Here is a 25,275-nt window from a genome sequence, read left to right as displayed (position 1 = left end):
GGAGAGAGTTCTGCATTTTACGACAAGCCCCCTGTGTGCGCATGTTTTCTTGTCTAGTTGCTTCTCTATGCATCATTATAGTTTGGTAGATCGTTACCAATGAGACCTCTTCGGGGATATCTGACATTGTCAAAGTAGTACCTCCACACACATCCTGCGGATTTAATTCAGATTGTTCTGTAGATAAATCCTTCCTCAAGTTTTGCTGATTAGGCTGGGATGTTACCTTAATACCCGGAGCTTTGCGGACTGTGTCAATGTTCAAATCTTTTGATACCTGACTAACACGCCAATCAGCAGAATCACTGTCATAATCCGACCACTGGAGATCCGGACGGTCAGCATCATCCTCCCCAGATAAAGAATGATCAGAGACAGAATAAAAGTTCTCAGTAGACTCACTAACCTCAGACCCCCTAGTGTCATAAGAGTACTCTGTAAACACCTCCAGAGGAGTAGATATATGATTGTTAATAGACTGGACTACATTATCCAGCATGCACTGAGCTGGAGAGGACTGGTGAGCAGAGAGGTCTAAAGCTGGGCCTGGAGTCAGAAGTAATTCTTTTGTTATGCCGCTATGATTAATTGATGCGGGGAGTTCTAGAGGGGGGGGGGAACTTGCAGAGTCAGAAAGTGCAATAGTAGACACTGTTATAGAAGTACTCACCCCCCCTTTCCCACGGAATCTACAGAAGGCTTTAGGTTTTTCCCTTGCACTATAACAAAAGGACTGTCCTCTGTGGTAGAAGCTTTCCCCTTCACTCCAAGCCGGTCAAACATCGCTGGCAATGTCTGTCCCTTAGCGGCAATTACAGCGGGAGTCACAGGTGCAGGCTTGTCAGTGCTTGCAGGGCGAGTCTTCTGAGCCGCGGCCGCAGATCCCTTCAAATCCACCTCCTGCTGACCGTGGGCTGCGCTGCGGGACTTGAGAGCGGCAGCTGCCGCTTTAGAAAGAACCTTTGGCTGCATCCTTTTCCCGATAGCTGATGGCGTGGAGCGATAGCCAGAAGAACAGAAGCCAGGAGAACAGCCGCTTAGCTGCAAAGGGGAGGATCCCGGGCTGAACGCCTAACCAGGTAAGCAGCGGCAGGAACGGTATGAAGCCTGCCAGAACCACAAAAGCTTCCAAAATATCACAGGTCTAATAATATTTAAACGGAGAGTTAGTGCCATGAACAGGATCAGCATAGACGAAGAAGTTTATAGGCAATGTTTCAAAAAGCAGACAGAGCGGTCATTCAGGGGTCCACTGCGGCTCGAAAGAGCAGAACGCCAGCTCACTCGGCCGAGAGCACGGCCGCCATCTTGCCCTTCCTCCTAATTTTTAAAGTCAACTTTTGCATGATTTCCTGCAGATTTTGTATTAATACCATATTGATTTATTCTTATTCAGAAGAGGGACATCAGGGATATGTTAAAACAGTTTTTAGTTGTGTCAGAAAAGAGTAGCGTCTCTAAGCAAGAAACTCGAGTTAAAAACCAGGATAACTACAAGGTGTAATTCAAAAGAGTAGTTTGTGTCATACAAAAGCATAGGACAATTACATTGACATGTATCATGCTATTACCAAATTACTAGACGTCAGGCAAAGAAACACCAGACATTTTTACAGAGGATCTAGAAAATAAAATATAAGTGACCAGTGGTTGCACAGGCAAACATGGATGCAGACAAAAATGTTCCATTGGAATAAGCAGTCAAAATCAACGCTGGTCCATTTAATAAATCAAAGGTGCTTGGAGAAAATATGTGAAACTAGATTAACCCTAAAAAACGGTTTAGAACTTGAAGGAGACAAATTGATAACTAAATTAACATATGTTACAGATAACATCAGGCTTACACTAGATAACGGACAATCCACTCTCCTGGTGTTATTAGATCTGTCCGCCACATTCGATACGGTCGACCACCAGATTTTTACCAGGAGAATGGAGGAATCAGGAATTGGTGGATTGGATCTGCAGTGGATGGCAAGCTTCCTTGCTAATCGTTCCCAGACAGTCAATCTGGGTCCATTTCGTTCTACATCCAAGGAACTGACCAAGGAAGTGCCCCAGGGCTCTTGTTTAAGCCCCACCTTGTTTAACATCTATGTTGCTCCCTTGGCCACACTTCTGAGGACCTACAGGTTCACTCCAATACCATAAGCAGAAGACACTCAGCTTACCTTCTCTTTCAATAAATCTCTCCAAGCAGCTCAAGACACCTCCTCTTCTGGCATGTGGGCAATCTCTCAATGGATCCCTGAAAAACTATCTACAACTAAATGCCGAAAAGACTGAGATCATGCTCTTTGGGGATGCTCCACTGCTGTGGCCCCAGAGTGGTGGCCAAAACAGCTAGGGTTCGCATTATGTAGACTCTGATCATGAAGGAGCATGTGACCGACACGGTTGGCTCATGCTTCCCTGCCTGCTGAGAAGAGTCCTCCCTTTCCTTCCTGATTCCACAAGGAAGACGCTTATCCAGACCTTGGTGTTGAGCAGATTGGATTACTGCAACACCTTGTTGATTGCGGCTGAGGAGTCCTCGCTGGACCGCTTACAGGTAGTGCAGAATACGGCGGCTCGTTTAACACTGAATGCCCCTTACAGAACAGCCTCACTTCCCCTTCTCCAACAGATTCATTGGCTACCTGTGCGCAAATGTATAAAATGTAAAATCTGTTGTATCGTGCATAAAGCAGTGTGGGGTAAAGGACCTCCTTACCCGGCATAGAAACTTAACCAATATACTCCCCGTAGGGACATCAGCTCCGGTTCGAAATCCCTCCTCATGGTACCTACAGTCAAGAAGTTTAGGACAGGGGGAAAATCTTTTTCATATCTGGGTCCCCTCTATTGGAACCAGCTTCCCATTTCATTGAGGCAGTGCCTGGTCCATCTGCAGTTCGGAAAGGCTTTGAAAACTGTTCTGTTCTAGACTCGCTCCTTTGTGAGAGCTTTCTCATGTGGGTCCATGAGTGCTGAGATACCCCTTTGGGGGTGATTCAAGGGCTGTACAAATCCATAAATAAATATATAAATAAATGAATACGGGGATTCTATATGATAAATGACAACGCTTAGCTTATTTTTTTACTATTATTGGGTTGGGTTTGAAAGGGGTAGTTTTCACTTTTCTACAAGGGCTGGGCGGTAATCCACCCCAAAATAGCCCATAAACATTTTCTTTGTATTCTGTCTTTTATACTTATGATGCTTTGCCTTTCCCTGTCTCCTTCCAGCCTGGTTTCAGATTTTATCTCAATATCTTCTTTCTTACAATCCGATTTGCAGAACTCATAGAAAAGTGAATTTAGTGTCCATCAGAAGGCAACCCACAATTTGTAAACAGATTTACTATGCTGGCCATATTGAAAATGAAAACAAAGGGGGGCATGGCTTAGGCCTCGCCTAAGATGGCGGTGTAGCGGCGGAATTCCAGCGCCGACCTCCGCTTTTCGCCGATTTTCAGAGGCTTTACTGGTAGTTTTGGACGAGGAAACGCTGCCCTTTGCCTTTCAGGATGAGGTGAGCCCAGCGCCCTCAGTAAAATCCAAATGTATTCTATTTTTGGCATTTTCTTGGCCGCGACTCGGATCTCCGGATCCCGGCCACCATTTTGTATTCGAAGGAAGCACGTCTCGTTCTCTGAAGTGCTAAGTTGCTGGCACAGTCAGGCTTCACTGACAATCTACATCACCGAAACGCTGCACTTCTGCATTCAAGATGAGGTGAGCCCAGCGCCCTCACTAAAATATAATTTTACTGCATTTTTGTCATTCTTTCAGCAGCAACTCGGATCTCCACATTCCGGTCGCTATTTTGTCTCTAGATAACACGCGCTTTGTTAAATAAAGCGCAAAGATGTCGCATTTCACTCTTGCTTCCCCCCTGCATTGTTGATGATTTTTCGACTATTTTATTTCTTCTTTGGACACTCCTCCTCTGCCCTAGTTTGCCCCACGGCCTTGTTGCTTCTTATTCAATGACTTTTTTGTCACAATCAGATTTTCCGCCATTTTATTCGATTTCACTCCTTTCTGGCTCCACTACCTCTCATGTTTAATTGACTCAATATTTGACCATTGGCGGCCAACCCTCTGCTTAATTTCAGCTCTCTATGCTCCTACATGGGGAAACTTCGTAATTTGTAGCTCTCTACCGCTACCAAGGTGCCTACTTGCTCAGACTCTGACTCTCCCTCACAGGATATGGAAGAAGGTGCGATGTCCAAGTCTGAGATGAATTCGGGCGCAATTTCAAAATCTCACAATGGCAGTAAATCACCGACATCTTCAGCGTCTTCTAAATGCCACAAGAAGGATCCTCCCTCCTCAGATAATGCCTCATCCTCTTCTTCTATGGATCTTATTTTGGTGGAACTATGAGCTCTCAAACCTTTTATGGAAAAGACAACTAAAACTTTGCAAATTATGCATGATAAATGGTCGTCCTTAGATTCTTGTGTACTAATCCTTGAGCAGTCAACAGAATCTGTGCAAAGTTCCTGTTCCCGTATCCCATCCATGGAAGCTGAAATTCTTCAATTTAAAAGTCAAACGGAGGATTTGGAAAACAGAAATCGCAGAAATAACCTACGCCTTTATGGACTTCCTGAACTTTCAGAAGGATCCAACCCTACTGCTTTTTTCCAGTCTTTTCTTCCAAAAAACTTTAGATGCACCTGCCTTATCTTCTGTCAACATACAGAGTGCTCATCGCCTTGGTCCTAAAGTATCCTCTAAACCTCGTTGGGTCATCATGTTGTTTCTACAGTACACGGATCTCCCTCAGGTTCTTTCAGCTGCCAAGGTCAAAAAGCAGATTATCTGGGAGGGCCACCGTCTTTATCTGTCACAAGATGTTGCAACGGTCACTGCCAACCGTCAGAAGAAATTTCTTGATATGCGCCCACAATTGAGAGCTCTTAACGCCAGATACAGTGTCCTCCACCCATGTCTCTTCAAAATTACTTACAAGGAGAAAACTACTACATTTGAAGATCCTGCCGTACTACAAGAATTTCTTCGTCTTCATGGAGCAGATGTTATGGACACTTCCAGAGCCACCTGATTTGACCTGATAACACTCTAGACTTGTGGACCCTGATTTAATCTTGTTGTCTCTCTTTTTGATTGTTGTCTTACCCTTTCTTTTTATCCTATGTTTAGAAATGTTTTAACTTATTGTTCTTTCTTTTTCGTTTTCTCACATTATATTTTTCAACCCCTTTTTTACAGATATTTCCTCATGCATCCTATCCCGATGTTGTCACTTTGGTTCTTTATAATGTTTTTCTAAAGTTCTGTAAGCGGCGGTTTGGTTGCCCGCTCTCGCTGTTGTCGCCACCGTCTTTTGACGCTGTCACCCCTGTTTCACGTTTGTTCCCATAAGTATGTTTTTCAGTCGTCTGTTTAGGACATGTACTGTCTTTGTGTTCTTTAACTCTTTCTATTCTTTTTCTTTCACATCATTGACCTTTCTTTCTTTTCCTTTTCTCTCCTTTTTCTTCTCTTATATTGCTCTTAGTTCCTTTCTCCTCTTCTGTTACTTATTCTTTTACATCTCTTTCCCTATGGACTCAGTAAGCATGCTATCGCTTCATATTTCCTCTCAGCTTTATATTCCGTGTTACTACTTGGAATGTTAAAGGATTAAATAATCCGATTAAAAGGCAACGGGTACTGTCGCACCTTGCTAGACTTAAGACTGATGTTGCCCTTATTCAGAAATCTCATCTCTCAGAAACTGAAGCTTTAAAACGTAAGCGTTGTTGGGTGGGTCATGTTTTCTTTCCTTCCACTAATGATAAGAAAAATTGAGTTTTGATTTTGTTTCACAAAAAGTTAAATGTTTCTATAATTTCTCAGGATTGTGATGCTCATGGTCGCTGGTTAATTGTCAAATTGCTTATTGATAAAATGCCCCTGTGATTTTCAATGTTTATTCTCCCACTGGTGTTGATAAGCTTTTCTGGCCTTCCATGTCTGATAAATTAGCTACCCTTACAGATGAATATATTATTTTGGTGGTGACTGCTATCAAATTTTTGACCCTATCCTTGACCGACACTCCAAGGTTATGTTTTTACCTTCTAGGATGCACTCTCAATTCACCAAAACCATTCAAAACAATGCATTAGTAGATGTTTGGAGATTATGTAATCCTGACCTTAGAGAGTATAGTTTTTATTCTCCCTCACATAATTCCCAATCATGCATTGATTATATTTTTCTTAGCAAATCCTTGACTCAACATGCCATCCACTCTGACATTGGTTCCATTTTGGTCTCAGACAATGCTCCCGTACTCGTTGATATTGAACTCATTCCCATTTCTCCCCATTCTGGCAGGTGGAGGTTTAACAATTCTTTACTTCTCGACCCCATTTTCTGTATAGAATTTACTAAGTTTACCTCTGAATAATGTTTTCTACTAAATTATATTCCCGATTTCTCTTACATCATGGTATTGGACTCCTTTAAGGCAGCCTCTAGAGGTTTTATCATTAACTTTGTGTCGCAAAAGAAAAAACTTAGTGAGGCTTAGTCTACTCAATTACTCGCTAAGATCAAGCAATTAGAACTCGCTTACCACTCCTCTAATACCGAATCCTCTCTCAAGGATCTCATTGACGCCAAAATTTCTTTTAATAAATTTACCACTGATGCTGCCTCAAATCGGTTATTAAAATGTAATTCACGGTATTACGGTGGTCAAAATAAAATGGAGAAACTGCTTGATAATTATTTAAAAATTCGAAAAGAACGAACGAAAATTGAAATGATTAAAACTTCGACTGGTGATTCTTTGTTTAGAGACAAAGATATTCTTAATGAATTTGTCACTTTTTATAAAAATCTCTACACTCCAGAACATGTTCCTACTTCAGCTGATCTCCTTTCCTACTTTCAATCTACTCCCCCTCCTCCTTCGACCAATGTAGATTTTGGTTCTTTAAATGTTGGTATCTGACTTCCGGAAATTTCCCTCGCCGTCTCAAAATTGCATCATGGTAAGGCTCCTGGCCCAGATGGGTTTACTATTGAATTTTAGAGTCACTTTGCCTCTCTCCTTTTACCAAAACTTTTACTTTTATTTCAATCCTTTCTTGATTCTGGTCTGTCGAGCGGCTCTTTTCAACAAGCCTTAATTTGTTTAATTCCTAAGGACGACAAAGATCATTCTTTATGTAAGAACTATTGACCCATCTCCTTAGTTAATACTGATTACAAAATCTTGGCTAAGATTCTGGCTCTTCGGATGGATCCTTTATTACCCGATTTAATTGGTCCTGAATAATCTGGTTTCGTTAAAGGCTGTCTATCTTCTGACAACTCCCGAGTCTTTCTCGATATTCTCAGTAAAGCATCTTCTCTAGATCTTCCCCTAACTGCTATTTCTGTGGACGCTGAGAAAGCTTTTGACAGGATTAGCTCGGCCTTTATGTTTCAGGCTCTCACTTGGGCATGTTTCCCGCCCAAATTTCTTTCTCTTATCTCTTTACTTTATTCTGGTCCTCAAGCGTCAATTTTTGTTAATGGTATGATTTCGGATTACTTCGCCCTCCAAAGAGGTGTTCGACAAGGTTGTCCTCTATCTCCTTTATTATTTGTTTTAGCTTTGGAACCTTTTCTTACCAAAATTCGCCAGGATGACTATTTCTGGATTCCTTTTTGCCTCTCAACAAGTTAAACTTTCGGTTTATGCCGATGACATTCTTTTTTATTGCTCAGATCCAATCTCTTCTCTTCCTTCTTTTCTTCAACAAGTTTCCTCTTTCTCTGCTCTATCTGGTTATCATCTTAACGTCGATAAGTGTGAAATTCTCCCTTTAAATTCTTTATGCCAAAAACATCTCTTTGACCATTCTGGTTTCTCGTGGCAACCAACTAAAATAAAATACTTAGGAGTTTGGTTTGCTCCTCTCTTATCTGATACTCTGAAAATAAATTTTGATTATGTCTCTAGGAAGTTGGATACTGCCATCACTCGTTGGAACCCACTCTTTCTGTCCTGGTGGGGACATTTAAATTCTAACAAAAATTATGCTATCACCTCTTCTATTATATACTACTAGCAGTCCGCCCCAGCGTTGCCTGGGGCAGAAAGGGGCTGGGGGTAGTACACCCGCTCCCGCCCGACCCCCTCCCGCACCCACTCCCTCCTGCCCAGACCCCCTCCCGCACCGACTCCCTCCCGCCCCGACTCACTCCTGCCCCCCTCCCGCCCGACTCACTTGCGCCCCCCTCCCGCCCCGACTCACTCGCGCTCCGACATTTTCCTCGCACTGAACTTTCCCTTTCCTTACCTGTGCCGCCGCTCGTCACTGCACAGCCGCTCGTCACTGCACCGCCGCTCCGCCTTCGTCGTCATCACGCACGTTGCGTCGCGGTCATCACGCACGTCGCGGCCAGCGCTAAGTCCCGGCCGGCGCAACTTTCAGGGGACTACTTTGTTTACAAACTTAATTGTTTTAATTTACTTTTTTTTAAATTTATATAGCCTATGTCCATCTACACACCCTGACATTTTCATAGATGTATCGGGTGTGTAGATTGGCGCTGTGGTTCCCGAGTTTACCTGGCCAAAAGGTGCAAGTTCTCTCCTTATAATAGTAGTATAGATTTCTATGATCCCAATACATATCCCCGATTATTATTTTAAAAGGATTGACTCTATTTTACTAAAGTTCTTGTGGAACGGTAAACGGTCTCGCATCGCTCTCACTTCCTTCAGGAAAGATAAACCTCGTGCTGGAGTTCGTTTCCCTGACTTTAAGGCATATCATCGTGCTTTCTCTCTAAAACAAACGTCCCATTGGCATTCCACTGATCTTCCCTTTTATCCTCCTCTTTGGTTAAAGATAGAATCTTCTTTTATCTCTCCTTTTGAATTTCGTGAAATTTTATCTTTCACGTCGACCTTGACCCGTTTTCGTAATCCTATCATTTCCTTCTCTCACAAACTCCTTCTTCCTAATTTATCTTCCTCCTATCCTTCTATCTCTTCGACACATGACCAACCCATTTGGCATAATAAACAGCTCAAGATCCATAACCGTACTTTCTTTTGGAAAACTTGGCACTCCCATGGTCTACGATGGATCTCTCAACTTCTCTCTCATAACCTTCCCCTTTCTTTTTCAGATCTTCAGTCCCAATTCTCCTTATCCCCAGTTCTCGCTCACAATACAACACGCTGCTTCCTATTCTCATTTCATACCTTTAATCCTTACCGATCTCTAATGCCATCCCCGTTGCTTGTCGTTCCATATCTTTGGCAATAGATTCCTCTCCCTCTGCATCATTTCTTTATAATTCCATTCACTTCTATGCAGACAGATCCAAACCTAAAATTGAATTAGCCTGGGAATGTGACCTTTCAATAGCATGGTCAACTACCTTATGGGAAAAAATTTGGTCTAAAATCCATAAAACCTCTAGAGCTGCCAATACTACCCAAACTCTATATTTTATTTATAACCACATTCTTTTTACTCCTCTTGTTTTATCGACTTTCTCCTCAGAAACCCCCTCTACTTGCTGGTCATGCCCCTGTCTTTCTGATATGCTATTTGATTGCCGTCCTATCCTTCAATTCTGGAAATTAGTTTGGCTTCAACTCCAAAAAATCTTTCAGTTTCAGATTCCTTTTTCCCTCACCCACATCTTTTTAGGTTCTCTATCCCCTGCTCCCCCCAGTCTCACCAACATTACCTACTCATTGATCTTTTGATAGCTATTGCCTTCCATCACATTACCTCTAATTGGAAGCAAGCCACTAATGTTTCTTTCCGTTCATGGTGGAATGCGATATATTTCCATCACCGACTAGACACTAATTATGTCTCCCCTGTTTCCTTAGCAATTAAAAGAGACCTCCTTTGGCTCCCTTTAGTAACTTATCTTTCTTCATCTGCCCCATCAGTCACTACCCATGATGGTAATTCTGTTGAAGTACGCAAACCACCTTAATTATCCCATTGCCTTTTTCTCAATATCAATTGCTAATGTTTTTTTTTTATTATTTCTCACATACTGTTTAATATATTCAGTTTTTGTAGTTTACTATGCTTGCTCTGTCATTCCACATGTATGATTTTGGCTACATTCATTTATTGCTTATTTGTATTTAGTATTTACAATTCCATCATTTTTCCCATTATTGTATAATTTGATGATTTACCATATTGTCTGTTTTTTAATTCCTGGTTCTGTTTTCTTTACTCTTCAATAAACTCAAACTTAAAAAAAAATGAAAACAAAGCGATAAAAAGCTGTGTTAATATTATGACGACAAATGCATGTATCACATAATTACCTTTTGTGCCTTGCATACATGTGGAGATTCCCAAGTTCATGAAGTGCTTGAGCTTTAAGGCCTGGTTGGTTATTACCATGAAGTATTTCTGTTGGCACCAATAATAAAAACGCGTGTTAACATTTGCAATTTTTTTTTTCCAACGTAGATGCACATTTTTTTGGGGATTCGGTTTTAGCATGAAATACGAAAAGATACTGGTGCTGTGATATTAAGTAAAAGTGCCTAAGCACCATCTAATAAGAGCGATAGCGTTACTACAGTCACAACCAACAACTGCTAAAATTGTGTGCATGTTTTTTATGGATGTTGATACCTCTCCCTAAAGAGTGAATGGACAGAATGTTGGGACATAGGGAGGACCATCAATACCATCATGACGAATACTTCCAGTGTTCCCCCTAGGATTAGTACTGACACGGACTAGCGTTGGCAGGATAACTGTAGGTTTCCGCTAAGAAAGAGAGGACAGGTTAAGGCAATGACTGGGCAGGTCTTGGCTGCCATGCACAATAATAGGTGTGTGACTGACCAAGTGAATGCATTGAGTACCTTAAATCGTAGGGCGCTAGATTTTTATGGCAGTGGGATAGGCATTGTTTGGGAAAGGACACAGAGGTAATCTAAGATTTGCACAAAAGGGCACTAGTCAAATCTAAGCCTCTTGCAGGTATTTCAGGCCAAGCCTGAGGCACTGGTAATGTTTCCCTGAAGATTCTGGTCCCCGAAACACCCCAGAGGATGGGAGGGCAATGCAGCACTTATCAATACAGATGGAGAAGGGTATGAGGTCGTGAAGGAGGGTATGAGGCAAGTGAAGGTGGGAAAGCCACTGAAAGCTTGAGCCAGGCTCGAATCTGAAGCCTGAAGCCTGACTGTGACTCAGGTCGAGGTCCCTTTGGACCCAGGTTTCATGCGGCTTTTGTCTGCCACTCTCACTCTATCCTCATGCACAGAGGTAAAAACAAAGCATTAACATTTGAGGTAAAAAGAACAGACAAATATATACCTTTTTAGTGGGTGATTTTTTACAAATTTAAACCGGTAAATTTGGATTAATCGCTGCTTCCCCGCTTAGCCCAACTATTTGATATTAGCCAAAGATTTTGTTTAAGCGAGCCTCCTTTTTCTTCATTATCCACATGAAAGCACTTTAAAATACATGAGTTCAGAATACCAGCTGTATGAAAACCTATGAGTAACAAAGCAATACACCAATTCTTTGTTAACTTACCATTTGGGATACCATTGGTACCTCCCTGCTTAGTTTTCTTGCTTAATATAATAGTTCTCTATCTATAACTATCTGTGCCATAAACAGGTGCACATGGCAACTGTCTGCCTCTTAATTCACTAATGGTTCTGTCGCAAAGGTGGGGCAAGAATGGCTGCAAGATCATGTTTAAAAACTATAACTTTTAATAAATACTTCTCATTGCCGGGTTATAATGTGATTTATTATTTTTAAAGTTTCCATATATTAGAGAAATACACTTTTTATAATTTTGAAGAGTCTTTATCATATTTTATGTGATGTTTGTTGTGTGATTTACATGGCAAACATGTTTAGGGCTCGGCTCGTGAACAGGCTCTAAGACCCAAGCCAGACTCTTGGCTTGGCTCTGCTCTCCCTGTTAATTTGTTGGCATGCCCACCTCTAGTGGCCAGCCCTTCTGGGTCATTAAATAAAGGCCATCAACATCACGGGTGAGTCTGTGCACCAGATAGCCCCTTGTTCAAGTTTTGCGTATGCTAAGCCGCATGTGGACAAAACGTAACTGACTCAGGGGTGTTCATAGTCTAATTCTACAGAGGTCCCCTTACTATGCACTCACAATCCCCCACTGTCCACCCACTACAATTACGTTCACTTTCTTCTAGACTGGAGTGGTGATCTAGTCTCTGGAAGCCACAGAAACTAGGAGTGGGTTACATGGGAAACCTGCACTAGAAATAAGATGCAGAGCTGGTATGCTGTCCTGATCTCACTAGTCTATCACCCAGAGTATGAGACGAGCTGGTAGGAATTCATTTCTGAATGAATAAGTACAGCGTATGGTGGCAAGCCCAGTTCAAAAAGCCTAAGTGGGTCTTCCCACCCTAAAAAGAGGTTACACAACCCACATAGGAAGGAATGTAATCTCAAAATAAAATAATTTGTCATTCTGGTACCCAGTGTTTGTTTTAATTTGGGATGAAGAAGGGACACATTGAAGTTCCTTAATGGTTAAAAAAACAGGCTGAGCTATTCTAATTTTTGTTTTCTTTGTTGCTGTAAGACAACAAACATATGATTATCTGCACTCCACACTCCCACATATAGCCCTAAAAACAAAAACATAATTAAATCTCTATATGAAGAAACGTAAATTACTTATCTACAAATATGCATCCCAGGGTTTTGCGAGTCTAATATTTGAACAGCCACAAAAATTGAAATGGGGGCAGAATGAAACCTTAAAATGGATGTGAAAAGATTGGACTTCAAAATTATTGAAACATCCAACTGCTCAGATGGAACCCTGTTTTTTAGAACTACAAATCTGCGACCATCTAATTATCTGAATTAAGGTAGAGGAGATCAACTAAAACATAAAGCACTAAAGAACATAAGAAAAAGTTACTTATCTTCAGTAAAGATCTTTAAAGTGAATACTCTATCTTACGACCAGATTCCTCACATTTTAAAAATCCGAGGCACCATAATGGATACAGAAACTTTTTCACAGCTCTTCCAGGCGGATAGGTAGTGCTTACTCTGTGCCGATGCCGGAAAGGCACTGTCATGGAGTCATCCGAGCTCTAAAGCGCCGATACCGGCATGCCTACGTGAGCTTGCCATCCATTTTTTCTACACCGATGAGGAGAAAGGAAAACAATGACATTCTATGAGCAGAGGAGCAGTGCAACGCAATTGTGAAAAAGTATTACTTATTGCAAGTCACTATCATTGTAGAGAGCCCTACAATTATAACACAAAACCCTTCTTCTAGATGGGGAGGAAGTCAGGATCAGTGAGGAATCTACAGGTATGCAAAGTATTCAACAGAAAGAACATTACCGAAGGTAAGTATCTTTGTTTTTCTGATGTGTACTTCTACCTGCAGATTCCGCACCTTTTGAATATATCATCAATCAGTACTCCAGGCAGAAGAGGGACTTGAAGAAATTGTTAGAGAAGAAAGTGAGAGAGGGAAGTCCTGGAGGACACTGCGTGCAAAATTACCATTGTGAAAAACTTACGAATCCAAGCAGTAATGCCTAGCAAAAGTGTGGAGCGACACCTATATTACAGCTCTGCTGATGTCAGCCACAAGGACTCCTCCTGCCAAGGCTGAGGTGGAATCTTGGTTGTTGCAGAATTAGCCATTATACTTTCCATAAGTTCTTTTTAATCCAAGGCATACTACATAATAATGAATAGGATGATCTACCTTGATAAGGTACTCTTCTGGACAGCTATGTCTTCCTATTGCCTGCATACCCCTACAAAGAGCTGTAAGTCACGCCAGAAATGCATGGTCCTGTCGATAGAGATAATGATCACCCTCTGTGTGTTTAGGTAGTGCTGCCTCCCCTCCTCCTTGTTGGAATAGAAGTAGGAAGAGCAATCGATTGACCCAGATGGAAAAGGGTCTCAACCTTGGGAAGGAAAACTGCTCTGATTTGACAAAGTAATTTGCAGGAAAACAGAAGGTAAAAGGCTGGCGAACACTCAGTGCCTGTAACTCACTGGCATGTTCCGCCAAAGTAATGGCAACAAGAAATACAGTTTTCACAGTCAACAGATATAACTGGCAAATATGATGTGGCTCAAATGGTGACCTCCCATTACAAAAGTTAAACCTAAATTGATGCCCATTGGGGCATGACATCAGAGGTAGAGGGGAATATGTTGGTCAAACCGTAGAACAGTTTGTCAGAAAGACACAGGAATGCTGAAAACACTGCCAAGTAAACCTTGACTGTCCCCTCTGCGAACCCATGCTGCAATTGAAGAACGCAAATCTTAGGCTATAAGACAAATAGGTCTTCCGGGAATCCACCTTGAATACAGAATACCAAGAGACAAACCTATTTCTTTTACCAAAGTATAAAGTCTTAGTCGAATGACGGCGAGCGAACAGAATAACATCCACCACTTCTGATGGAAATGTGAATGTGGTTAAATTGTCAGCCTCAGTCATTAGGCATGAAAGTGGAGGGGTCTGGAGGTTGGGATGCTGCACCTTTCCCCGTGATTGAGATAGGAGATCCAACATGAGAGGAAGACAGATCGGGGAGCACAAAGAGACGTGCGGAAGGTCTGTGTACAACAAGCTTCTCTGCTAATCTGAGGTGATGTTGGTGAATTTTCCTTAGGAATCAAGATATCAATGATATGGGAAGAAACACAAAGTGAAGAGGAATATATTTCAACCTAAACACGTTCCCCATTTCTTGTTGCAATGGATACTGGAGGGCACAGAACCTTGTGCAATTTGCTTTGCTGTGAGTGGCGGACTGGTCCACCTGGGGAATGTTCTACTGGTCGAAGATGTCCAGAACTACCTCTGCTGGTGATCCCAAAATCATATTTTCAGAGATTACCGGCAGAGAAGATGCAACCCTACTCCCTCCACTTGTTGATGTAACTCATTGTTGTTGTGTTATCTGTGAAGATCTGGGCTCACCGACCACCACAGTAAGGAAGGAAAACCTTGTATGCCAAGCAAACTGTCCTAACCTTTAGAAGACAGAGGTGCAGAATTTGCTCCCATGGAGATCAGAGACCTCTAATCTCCAGTTCCTCCAGATGAGCACCTACTCTAGAGTGGAGGCATCCAAATCCACCATGGCCACAGCTAGTGGGTGCTGCAAAGAAATACCCAATGTTAAGTTCTCCCTCCTGCCCCATCAGGCTGCATCCACTACAATATATCAGTAGATTGTGGTATCCAACAAGTTTATCCCATGCTGAAACAACTATTTGCGGCAGCACCACCATGGACAATTATTCATCTGAGCACCTTAAAAATGGTGTTTGGGAAAAACAACAGATCCATATTGAAGCTGTGAACTTGGGGTAGGGTTCCTGAGGTGGAGGAGGCAATGGAGCCAGCTTGGGTTCATCAAGCAGTGCCAGGTCAGGATGGGGAGAAATTACCACCAGTTAAGGCTCTGCCAACAACTCTGTTGGTGCCAGAGAGAGTCTTGGGGGCTTACCTTCTGTAGATTATTGTCAAGTTACATCTTCTTATTGCATTTATTTATCTTCTCCCTTGATGTTGAAGCTGGGGACCCAGGCACTGGCTATGAAGAACTTCACTTCCTACTCTTTTATGGCTTTTGGGTGCATGCTCTAACAGGACTCACAGTATTTGGAGTTGTCAGAACCAAGACACCATAGGCCAATATCATGAGGGTCAGTAATCAATATCTCATCCTCACAATCCCTGCAAGGCTTGAAACCTGAAAGTTTAGGAGGTGATATTTTAGTGCTGCGTCACTGAGAAGATTTGGTAAAGCTGAAGAAACTCCTCACTGAAATGTCAAAGAGCAGGCCCTGGATCTGCGCTAAGGGCATGGAAAACAAAGGGAATGGCACTGAATGCCGAAGCTCCAGGGCACTTTGCGGCTTCAGTGACGCCATTATGACATTCTTCTGTCACCAACATGGTCAGCACCGCACATATTCATGTGGAGGAGCTATGGAAAATATGTGGATCCAGTCTGGCATCTGGAATATAAAAAAATGAGGACTCTGCAGGTAGAGGTATCAATCAGGGAAGATACACAAAAAGAAAAAAGAAGCTGATAACCACACCTTTCTAGCTAGCTATAATGCTGTTTTGCCAAGTTATTACATTATTTTCAGCTAAACACATTTTCCTTATCACTAAAGGTGACTTGACAAACACAAGATATCGTGGCTAGTTTTCTTTCATTTATTTGATATTTTGATATATTATTAACATCATATTGCTGAGGAAAAACTTGTGATTGAAGCTGTTATTTAGTTAAATGTCTGGCACACAGTCTGTAGGGTACATAGTTGGGAAAGTTTAGCTTCTTGTGGTAATCTTTAGAAAAAGCCTGAACTATTGGAAGCTGATTGGATGCAGTAACTGAATTGGTAACATACATGGTTGGAATTAATAAGTGCAATAATGATAACAATTGAAGATTCCATCCAGAACACCTTATGGGATGCCAATACACAGCATGTCCAATGTTTAAAGATGATTGTGTCTCTATAGATGACAATTAGACTATTGGCAGGGGCAGCATGGAGAACGCATTTTAGGAGAGCTCCATCGCTTATCCCCAAAATGTGTTAATTTTATCCAGAATCACGGCCATCCTTTGCTGTGGGGCTGTGTCCCATACTCCAGTGACACCCTCGGGGGCCACAGAGGTAGAAGCAGGACACCGACGCGAAGCTGCGGCTGAGGCTAGCAGAGCGGTGACAAGAGACCAGCAGGTAGCACCCGGGATCGGCTGAGCGCAGAGCATACACTTGGGATCGCATTGCCAGATGTACCACTTCCCACCTTTTTAACACATTGTGCTCCTGCAAGATGGTGGTGTGGGGCGGGGGGCAGGGAGAAGGCCTTTGAGGAGACGTGCAGCCAGTGGAGGTCCAGTGGGCGGTGTGCCTGCCAGGTCCGATACGGAGTATGTTGTGAGGAGGAGTAAACAGACTGCCAAGAGCCTGTGCCAGAGGAGTGAGGTACCAGTGGGTGATCGTTAAGCAGGGCCAGTGAGATGTCTGGAAGGCACTGCGGCAGAACGAGGCTCTTGTGGATCTTCGCCATGCGTTGTGATGGGAAGTCGCATGCCACGGTGGTTTGAAATAGAAGGAGGCCTGGAATTGTCTGCGACCAGGCCCCAGCTGCTGAAACAGTCCGCCCTTATGTACAGTGCCCCATGGGACGAGTGGTGCAGAACAGAAGAGGGGAGAACCAGCTCCTGAGATGCGCTGAGTGACGAGATGTGCTGCCTACAGGGCCCTGATGGAGGGTACACAGGCCAGCTGTGGCAGGGTCATGACCAGTGGTGCCACAGGAAACCACGGGAAGATCGGTGAGGTGGAGCCAGCGGGCTAATTGGAGGAAGTGCCTGTGTGCAGTGATCTGTGGGAGCCCTAGCAATAGATGTGTGAGGAGGTCCCTATGGTGGAGTAAGGATTTGGGACCTAGGTTGCACAATGAGGCTGCATGCTAAACGTGGTGGAAACATACTTTGAAGAGGAGCCAAGGACTGAAATACACGAGGTGGTGCACTGGACAACTAATTTCTCTGCAGTGGTAGTAGGTGAGTAGAGTGGAAGCACGCAGGCCTACAATAGTACTGAGATGTGGTGATGCCCTCCAGACCGTGGAGGCGAAGTGACGTCCTGGTACCCCAGTGCATGGGATACTGAGAAGAGACTTTGGGCTACGCCTGTGGCAATGAGGAACGGGGGAGCATTATGGCATCTGTAACTGGGCCTATTGGGGAGAGTATTAGTGGAGAGCTGAACGGCACATTAGGGAGACCCCCCTTTCTATCTGGAGTTGGATGGTGCTCGCTAGATGGGTAAAGACGGGCACAGCCTGCAGTGAGTGGGGGCCCAGGGGCAGAGACAGTGGGGTCGAGCTATGGTAGTGGGCCTCTAAAATACTGGGTCGGAGCAAATAGTTTTGCTACTGCCTGGTGAGACGTGAACTGGGGATTGGCGGCACGATTACAGTGGGGATAACACTTGGTGGTGCATTTCCGCAGTGCACATTTGGACTGCCTCACGAACCTGGAGAGGGGTGATGACCTGATACTTTGGCCGGTTGGAGTCTCTGGTGGTGTAACGGGTAAGACTAGTTGTGGCCGGAAGAATGGGCCACACCAGGGGCACCGAGTCAAGAACCTTTTCACAAGCTGAGGGCACCGGTGACGCTGATCCGCCACTGCAAGTGTTGGGGCAGATGACTCATGATGACCGTTTGGATGCTCTCCTACAAGCCATTGAGCATTCTCGTATGTCCATGGAAACCAAGTTGGACAAGGTGGCGCTGGATCTTACCCTACTCCATGCTGGTCACCAAAATTTAAAGGATTGGGTCACTGCTGTAGAGCAGGAGGTAGCTGAATTGAAGCCCGCTACAGAATTCCAAGAAAAGCAGCAGATTGCACATGAGGCTCAGATACGGTATCTTGAGAAGCGCATGGAGGATGCGAAAGGCTGCTCCCCGAGAAACAACGTCCAGTTGATTGGACTGCCGGAAGGTGCAGAATGGCAGGATGCGGTTGCCTTCCTGGAACAGTGGCTGAAATCCATCCTACCCAACACTAATGTTTCCCCATTCTTCACATCGGGTCCCGGGTAGAAAACCGGCCCCGGAGGCCAGAGCACACCCACTTATTTTCAAACTACTGCACTGCAGGGACCGCTATGTCATCCTCCGAGAGATAAGGACGCTGGACGACATTCAATATGAAAACGTCAAGGTGCTGTTCTTACCGGACTTTGCAATGAAGGTTCCACAGCAGCGGGGGTCCTACTTACCGGTTAAGCGTCAGCTCCGCCAGCTTGATCTCTCCTACTTGCTATTTTCCCGGCTGGATTGCGTGTAGTATTGGATGGGACGTCCAGATTTTTCTACACCCCACAGGATGCCAGGGACAGGCTGGAGACGACAGGACAGTGCTCTGGCCAAAGACCCACAGGCACTGGTGTGACGTGGCCTGGGGAAGCAGGTGGCAGGGTTCCCCGATGGTGGCGGACAGGGAAGAGATTCATGGGGTCGGTGGCAGCTCCTGGCCCAGAACAGATTTGCAGAGAGAGGCAGGAGGTGGTTCGTATTGTGGAACAGATGGCGGGCACAGCAGGACCTGAGGACAAAGCAGACACTTCCATTCACTCTCCGGGGGATGCGAGCTCCTCAACAGCAGGCTCCTTTAACAAGGCTTCTATGACAATGCCAGAAGTTGCAGACGGCCGATGGTATCGTATTAAAGTGGCTGTATTGCCATTTATTCATGGGTACTGTTATCTGAACTGCTGTGGGTATTCGAAATGCCAATATTGTTTGTATGAGGCCGAGTGGGCAGGTTGGAGTTGCCTCTGCGCCCCAGAGGGGGTTGTTTTTCACCTGTAAGATGTGATGATATATTACTAGATGTCTTTGAGGGGATGCACGATGATACACCGTGCATGGTTACACAATCCTCTGTTTTCCCCATCTCTTCGGACCAGTAGGACACACGGTTGTGCTGCTGTACTTCGTGTTTGGATGACACCCCTATGTTGTGGGGGTTGCCCTTATATGGTTTCTTCTCTCCTTGATTGTTTTTTCCCCTTCCCCTTCTGTTACATGGGGTGGGTAATGGGGTTGCTATGGTGCACTGCTATTTAATTAAATCCAGGTGGAGGGGATACTGTCCTTTGCTGTTTACTTCCTTTAGCTCAGACATGGGTCACACAATACTTACCTGAAATGTCTAGGGTCTTCACACACCTTCCCAAAGGTATGCAGTGTACTCCTATCTTAAACAGCACAATGTACATGTGGCACATTTACAGGAGACTTGCTTAAATGCAGTAGAAGTTGCCGGGTTACAGAGCAGGTGGAAGGGTAAAATATACACCACAGACTACTCCCTGTTTGCTAGGGGAGCTCTCATCTGGGTACGTCCTGCGACACCCTTTACCATAGATGAGGTTCATATTGACACGGAAGGCAGGTGCGTGCTTGTCAAAGGTAGACTAGATGACCGTCATATATTGCTGGGGAATGTGTATGCGCTGAATGTGGATCAGGGCCCATTCTATAATCAGCTATCCCTTGCTCTGGGGAAGTTGTGTGAGGTCCCGTGGCTGTTGGGTGGGGACTTTAACAGAGTTTTTGCTGTAGGATTTGATAGGTCCTTTCCTTCGCTTAGAGGCATGACTGCCACGACTAAATCTGCGGTGCTGAATGATTTGGCACAGGGTTGGGGGCTGGTTGATGTTTGGAGACATCATCATGCAAGAGAGTGGATGTACTCTTTCTTTTCAGTACTTAACAACCTGCATGTCCGCCTGGATAGATTCTTAGGTCCCCCTCCCTCCTTTCATATGTTCGGGGTCAGAATACTGGGGGCACACACACTCAGATCATAATCCTCATTCTGTTTTGCTGGCCTGGGAGGATGGGATTCCAAGGATTACTACATGGAGGTTGCAGTCAACAATGTTGGAAGATTTGGTCTTTTGGGAGACAATTGGGGACGCTATTGGTGAGTACTTTGAGATCAATGCGGATACTGTCTCCTTTTCGGTGGTGGAATGGGCAGCCTGAAGGTCACCTTGAGAGGGAAATGTTTGGGGCTGGGTTGTGGGCTCTGACAGCAGGTGATGTCAAATTGCTAGAATCTGAGAGGCGTCTGCTACCGTTGGAGTCTAGGGCAGTAGTCGATGCTGGGGGACTGGCTTTCTTAGAGGAGGCACACAAGAAATATGTGGAGGAACTCGATCAGCGGCGCTGCCTTAACTTTGCAGCACACTCCGCATCTGTGCATGCCAAGGCGGGCTGGTCAGGGCCCCTTCTTGCCTGGCTAATCAAGAAAGAGCAGTCAGTTGGGACGATCAGGGCTCTTAGTGCTTCCGACAGGAGACTTCGGCACACGCAGTTGGAAATACATGGGGAGCTGACAACACACTTTACACTGCTGTATAAATCTAGTCAGCAGGCCACAGAGGAGGTGATACAGGAGTTTTTTAATGGACTCCCTGCTGGAAATGGTCCTTTTTGCAAGGTTATCCCCAAACCTTTTGCTTCTTCCTCCTATTTTTTCCTGATCTGTTTTCATTGGTTTTAGGACTCTGGGCACTTTACCACTGCTAATCAGGGCTAAAGTGCATATTCTCTCTGGGTAAATTGTGTTATGGATTGGTGTTTCCATGATTGGATACTTGATTTATTGGTTTGTCCCTATGTAAATTGCACTGAGTGTGCCAGGGCCTGTAAATCAAATGCTAGTAGTGGGCCTGCAGCACGGATTGTGCCTCCCACGTGAGTTGCCCTGAAAAGGTACCTCAGATATGCCATTGCAGAGTCTGCGCGCAGTTTGTAACTGCCATGCCGACTTGGCCAGTGGACACACTTGTCAGATTGAGTTTTGGAAGAGGCTTAATAGTTCAATTATAGGTAGAGTGGAGTTAAATAAAATGGTCAGGTTACCACGTCGCCTCAATTAATTCTCCAATTTACTGCTTTACCTGCCTGTTTCCCTTTACCACTCCCTGGAGAGGATTGTGAGAGACTTCATTTGGAACAACTCAAGGTGCAGAGTGGCGTTAGCGAAAATTTTGCTGCCTCGGTCGTGGGGAGGGTTGGCTCTCCCAAACATAGAACATTATTTTTTGGCGTCTCAAATTCTGTGGGTGGTAAGAATAGGTGGAGGGTTTGCCTTTAACTGACTTGGCGGAGCGATACCCTCCCATACTCCCAGGACAGGATCCTTTCCATATTTCACCCTTGTAACAAATCACACAAACCTCTGGCTTTGCTAGTCCAAGTTGTGCGAAAACGTTTTCGCAGGGCGCTGCGTCTTACTAAGCACGTCACACCGTACGCATCTGTGGTGCCCCTGGTGGGTAAGCCGACAGGGCAGGGACGAGTGCAGTGTTTGGATCTTGCTGACTGGATGGAGGCTTGTTTTACTTCCTTAGGGGATTTGTACGAAGAGGGTGCATTACGGTAGTTCGTCACTATTGCGGATGAAGACGGGGTTCCCCCAGGCCAATTTCTGAATCATGCCTCTTGGATAGCTGCAATGAGGCGATGATGGGGGACACTACGCAGGAGCCTTCAACGCACCTCCTCCTGCAATATGTGCATGCTATGGGCACGCGATGCCATCTGGTGAAGTGGTTTGCAGGTTCGATTAGGGAACATACTTTGGTAGACTTAACACCGATGCGAGTTAAGGAGGAGACAGATCGGGAACGGCCCTATTTGGAGAAGGAGTGGTCGATGGTATTGAAGTCCCAAACAGGTCCTAGGAACGCTGGTTTTCATTTGATCCAATTTTATATTGTTCACAGGGTCTATCTCTCCCCCTGACATAATAAATAGATATTTTCATAGGCAAGATGCGTGCTGCCCGCGCTGCAGGTGGGTAGATGCCGACCTGTTACACATGCTCCGGTCCTGCCCTGATCTGCGTACATACTGGGAGGGTGTACTTGAGGTGCTGGCCACTAGTACGGACAGGGAGGTGCCACAAACTTGGAAGGTTTGCATCATCGGACTGTTTTCAAGAAGCAAAAAGCACAAAGCATCCTCTAGGTTCTTGGATCTGGGTTTTATTGTGGCCAAACGACTAGTTACACGTAGGTGGAAGGCAGAGAAGCCTCCACCACTGAAGGCTTGGCTTCTATCTATGCTGAATTAGGTAAAGGCCGAGGCGGTTTCCTTGGTGAATGAGGATGAGTTGGGGCTGCGTAAATTCCCCATTTCCGCAGCATGGAACACAATGCTATGTGCACTATAGGGGCTGTCGGCTACAGACAACCTCTTGGATGCTCCTACTCCGGACTGACAGTGTTTAACGTGTTTTCAAGACCTGTATTCTGAGATGGAGTGGGATTCGCAGTCAGCATCCCCTACACCTCACATTGTACTTTTATTCTTTTTATAGTGAGGGTGTGCATCCCTATGATAGCTGACTGGGTTCTGTCTCAAAGAGTTTGGGATGTGTGACTCTCTAATCCCATTTATGTGGCCTCTGTTCCCTTTCCTATTTTCCCTTTTTTTTATAGTGTTCTTAAGTTTGATAAATTTTGTTTTAAAAGATTGTTTGACTATATAATCATACTATTGTGATACGGCGGAGTGAAGACATAAGAGTTGCACATATGTACTTGAGATGTGATTACTCAGTCGAATTATATTGTATCACACTGAGATTCAACAGTATAAGGTGGAAACATAAGTTGGTGACTTTTCAAAAAACTATTTACAACAGGAGATTTGAACATGGGGACTGATATGGCAACCAAAGAAATGCTGAGATGGTGTAAAAATAGTCCTTTACGGTGTCCTAAGTAGAGCCCTGTTGGGCAAGATAAGGAATAAAGAGAAGGACCTGAGAAAGGGAGGTGGAAAGGGGGTCAACTTGCTTTTTTGCACACCATGCCAAACACTTGCCCCAGCAGCAGACATATAGCATCTTGGTGGAGGGATGCCTGCCTGCCAGAATAACATGGCAGACTTCAGGCAGAAGGTCGAAAACTGTTGCATAGGGCTGTGGAGTCTCTCACTCTGTGGAATTCCGAGGAGTTCCAGAAAAACTTTGAGGGATTCCGCGGAGTTCCGCAAGCAAGTGGAGCGTTGCTGTTTATAAACTTTCTATATGCTTCATGAACAGTCAACAAGGCATATGTTCTCTCCAGCACATTTAACGATTTATAAGCAAAATCAATGCAAATCAATGCAACATTGCCACCTAGTGACCTTAAAGAAAATACCAGGAAGGCACAAAAATTAAATTAGCCTTCATGCCAGCGATGGAGTGGTGTGTTTGTTGCGTCACTGTCGAGAGCCACGTCACTAAGACAGTATGAAAGAGGTTGAATAATCACAAAAAATCCCAACTTCAAAGTATATGTATGTCTGGTTCAGAGGGCACAACAATCACACACTTAATAAACACAACAGGGAGTCTTGGAGGACAGGCAGGCACCTCAAAGCTCACGGGTGGCAGCAGCATTACCACCACAAGTAGAAGAACGTGCAGGGTATAGGAAGCTTAATACCGCCAGGGCTCATCTCTTCCAAGCAACCTGCGAACATGAGATAGAGTCTGGAACTGTCCCACGGGAGCAGAAGATCACGATTCATGACGACGACAACCAACTAAACCACCTCACTTCAAGGCCAGGCTAGGGGAGGACCATGCAAGTGTCAGGGCCAATCATATTTAACACAGGCTGCTGAGACACAAAAGTAAAATAGACAGAATCAACAGCAAACCGAGAGACGGCACCACATACTTTGAAGTCACACAGCCTGCACACCATTAGGCTGAAATGCACATTTTAGGTGCCACTTGCATAGATGTTTAGGTTTGGATGATATAATATTTGTGGTGAAGTAGGCTCTGAAAACTGACAAAGTTGTTCTTTGCTTTACCATAAAGGGCAGCGGTGCGGGTAAACTTCGCTACGCGGCAGTGCCTGGAGTTGCAAAATTCTGTGACTTCCGCCTGCGAAGTTTACCGCCCACCCCTACTGTCGCCACTCAATCTCCACGCATGAAGGCAAAGCATTGATAGGTTCGGGTGGAGAAAACTGCCCAGCTGCTGCATCAGAAGATCCTCTCAAAAAGGCAGTCTGATCTGGATGACTAATGGTCATGCTCAAGAGCTTGGATACCAATCTATCCAAGCTCAGTCTGGAGCAACAAGGATGACTGGGGCCCGGTCGTTTCTAATCTTCTTGCGAACTCTGTGCTGGTGTAGTATGGGTGAAAAGGTGCACAGGAGGCCAGAGCTCCATTCGAAACAAAAAGCATCTCTGAGCAAGAGCCTCCTTGGAAATTCCAGCATTGAACATTGGGCATTCTCGGCGGTGGCAAACAGATCTAACCAAGGCTCTCCCCACTGCTGAATGAGGCCTTGCACCGTCTTCAGATGGTGATATCATTCGTGATTTGCTATGGATCTTCGGCTGAGTTTGTCTGCCCTGTCATTCACAGGTGTTGAACTTTCAGGTATATGCCATGACCTTCCATCCAGGTCCAGAAGCGCAGGGGCTCTTGACAAAATGTCAAGGATCCCACCCACTCTGTGTGGGCCAAATAGAGGTGGTATTGTCCCTGAACACCTGCACTAGCATTCCCTTGATGGAGGATAGAAAGGATTTCAATGCCAGTCAGATTGCCAGGAGCTCTAGTAGGTTGATGTGGAGTCTGGATTCCACCAGAGATCAGAGGCCTCTGGTCTCCACCTCTCCCAGAT

General features: G+C 44.6%; 1 protein-coding gene across 1 annotated transcript in view; it reads right to left on the bottom strand.

Annotated features, from left to right (window-relative positions):
- Positions 1-25,275, bottom strand: part of CFAP54 (cilia and flagella associated protein 54) — a 2,285,874-nt gene that overhangs the window by 955,505 nt on the left and 1,305,094 nt on the right. The window contains exon 43 of the mRNA XM_086918163.1: positions 10,315-10,402. Within this exon, the coding sequence (XP_086774289.1) occupies positions 10,315-10,402 (88 nt within the window). The remainder of the gene's footprint in view (positions 1-10,314; positions 10,403-25,275) is intronic.

This window comes from Lissotriton vulgaris, chromosome 1_1, assembly GCF_964263255.1.
Source record: "Lissotriton vulgaris chromosome 1_1, aLisVul1.2, whole genome shotgun sequence".
NCBI classification, from domain to species: domain Eukaryota; kingdom Metazoa; phylum Chordata; class Amphibia; order Caudata; family Salamandridae; genus Lissotriton; species Lissotriton vulgaris.
The sequence above is the reverse complement of the archived record's forward strand: the minus strand, read 5'-3'. Positions and strand labels throughout refer to the sequence as shown.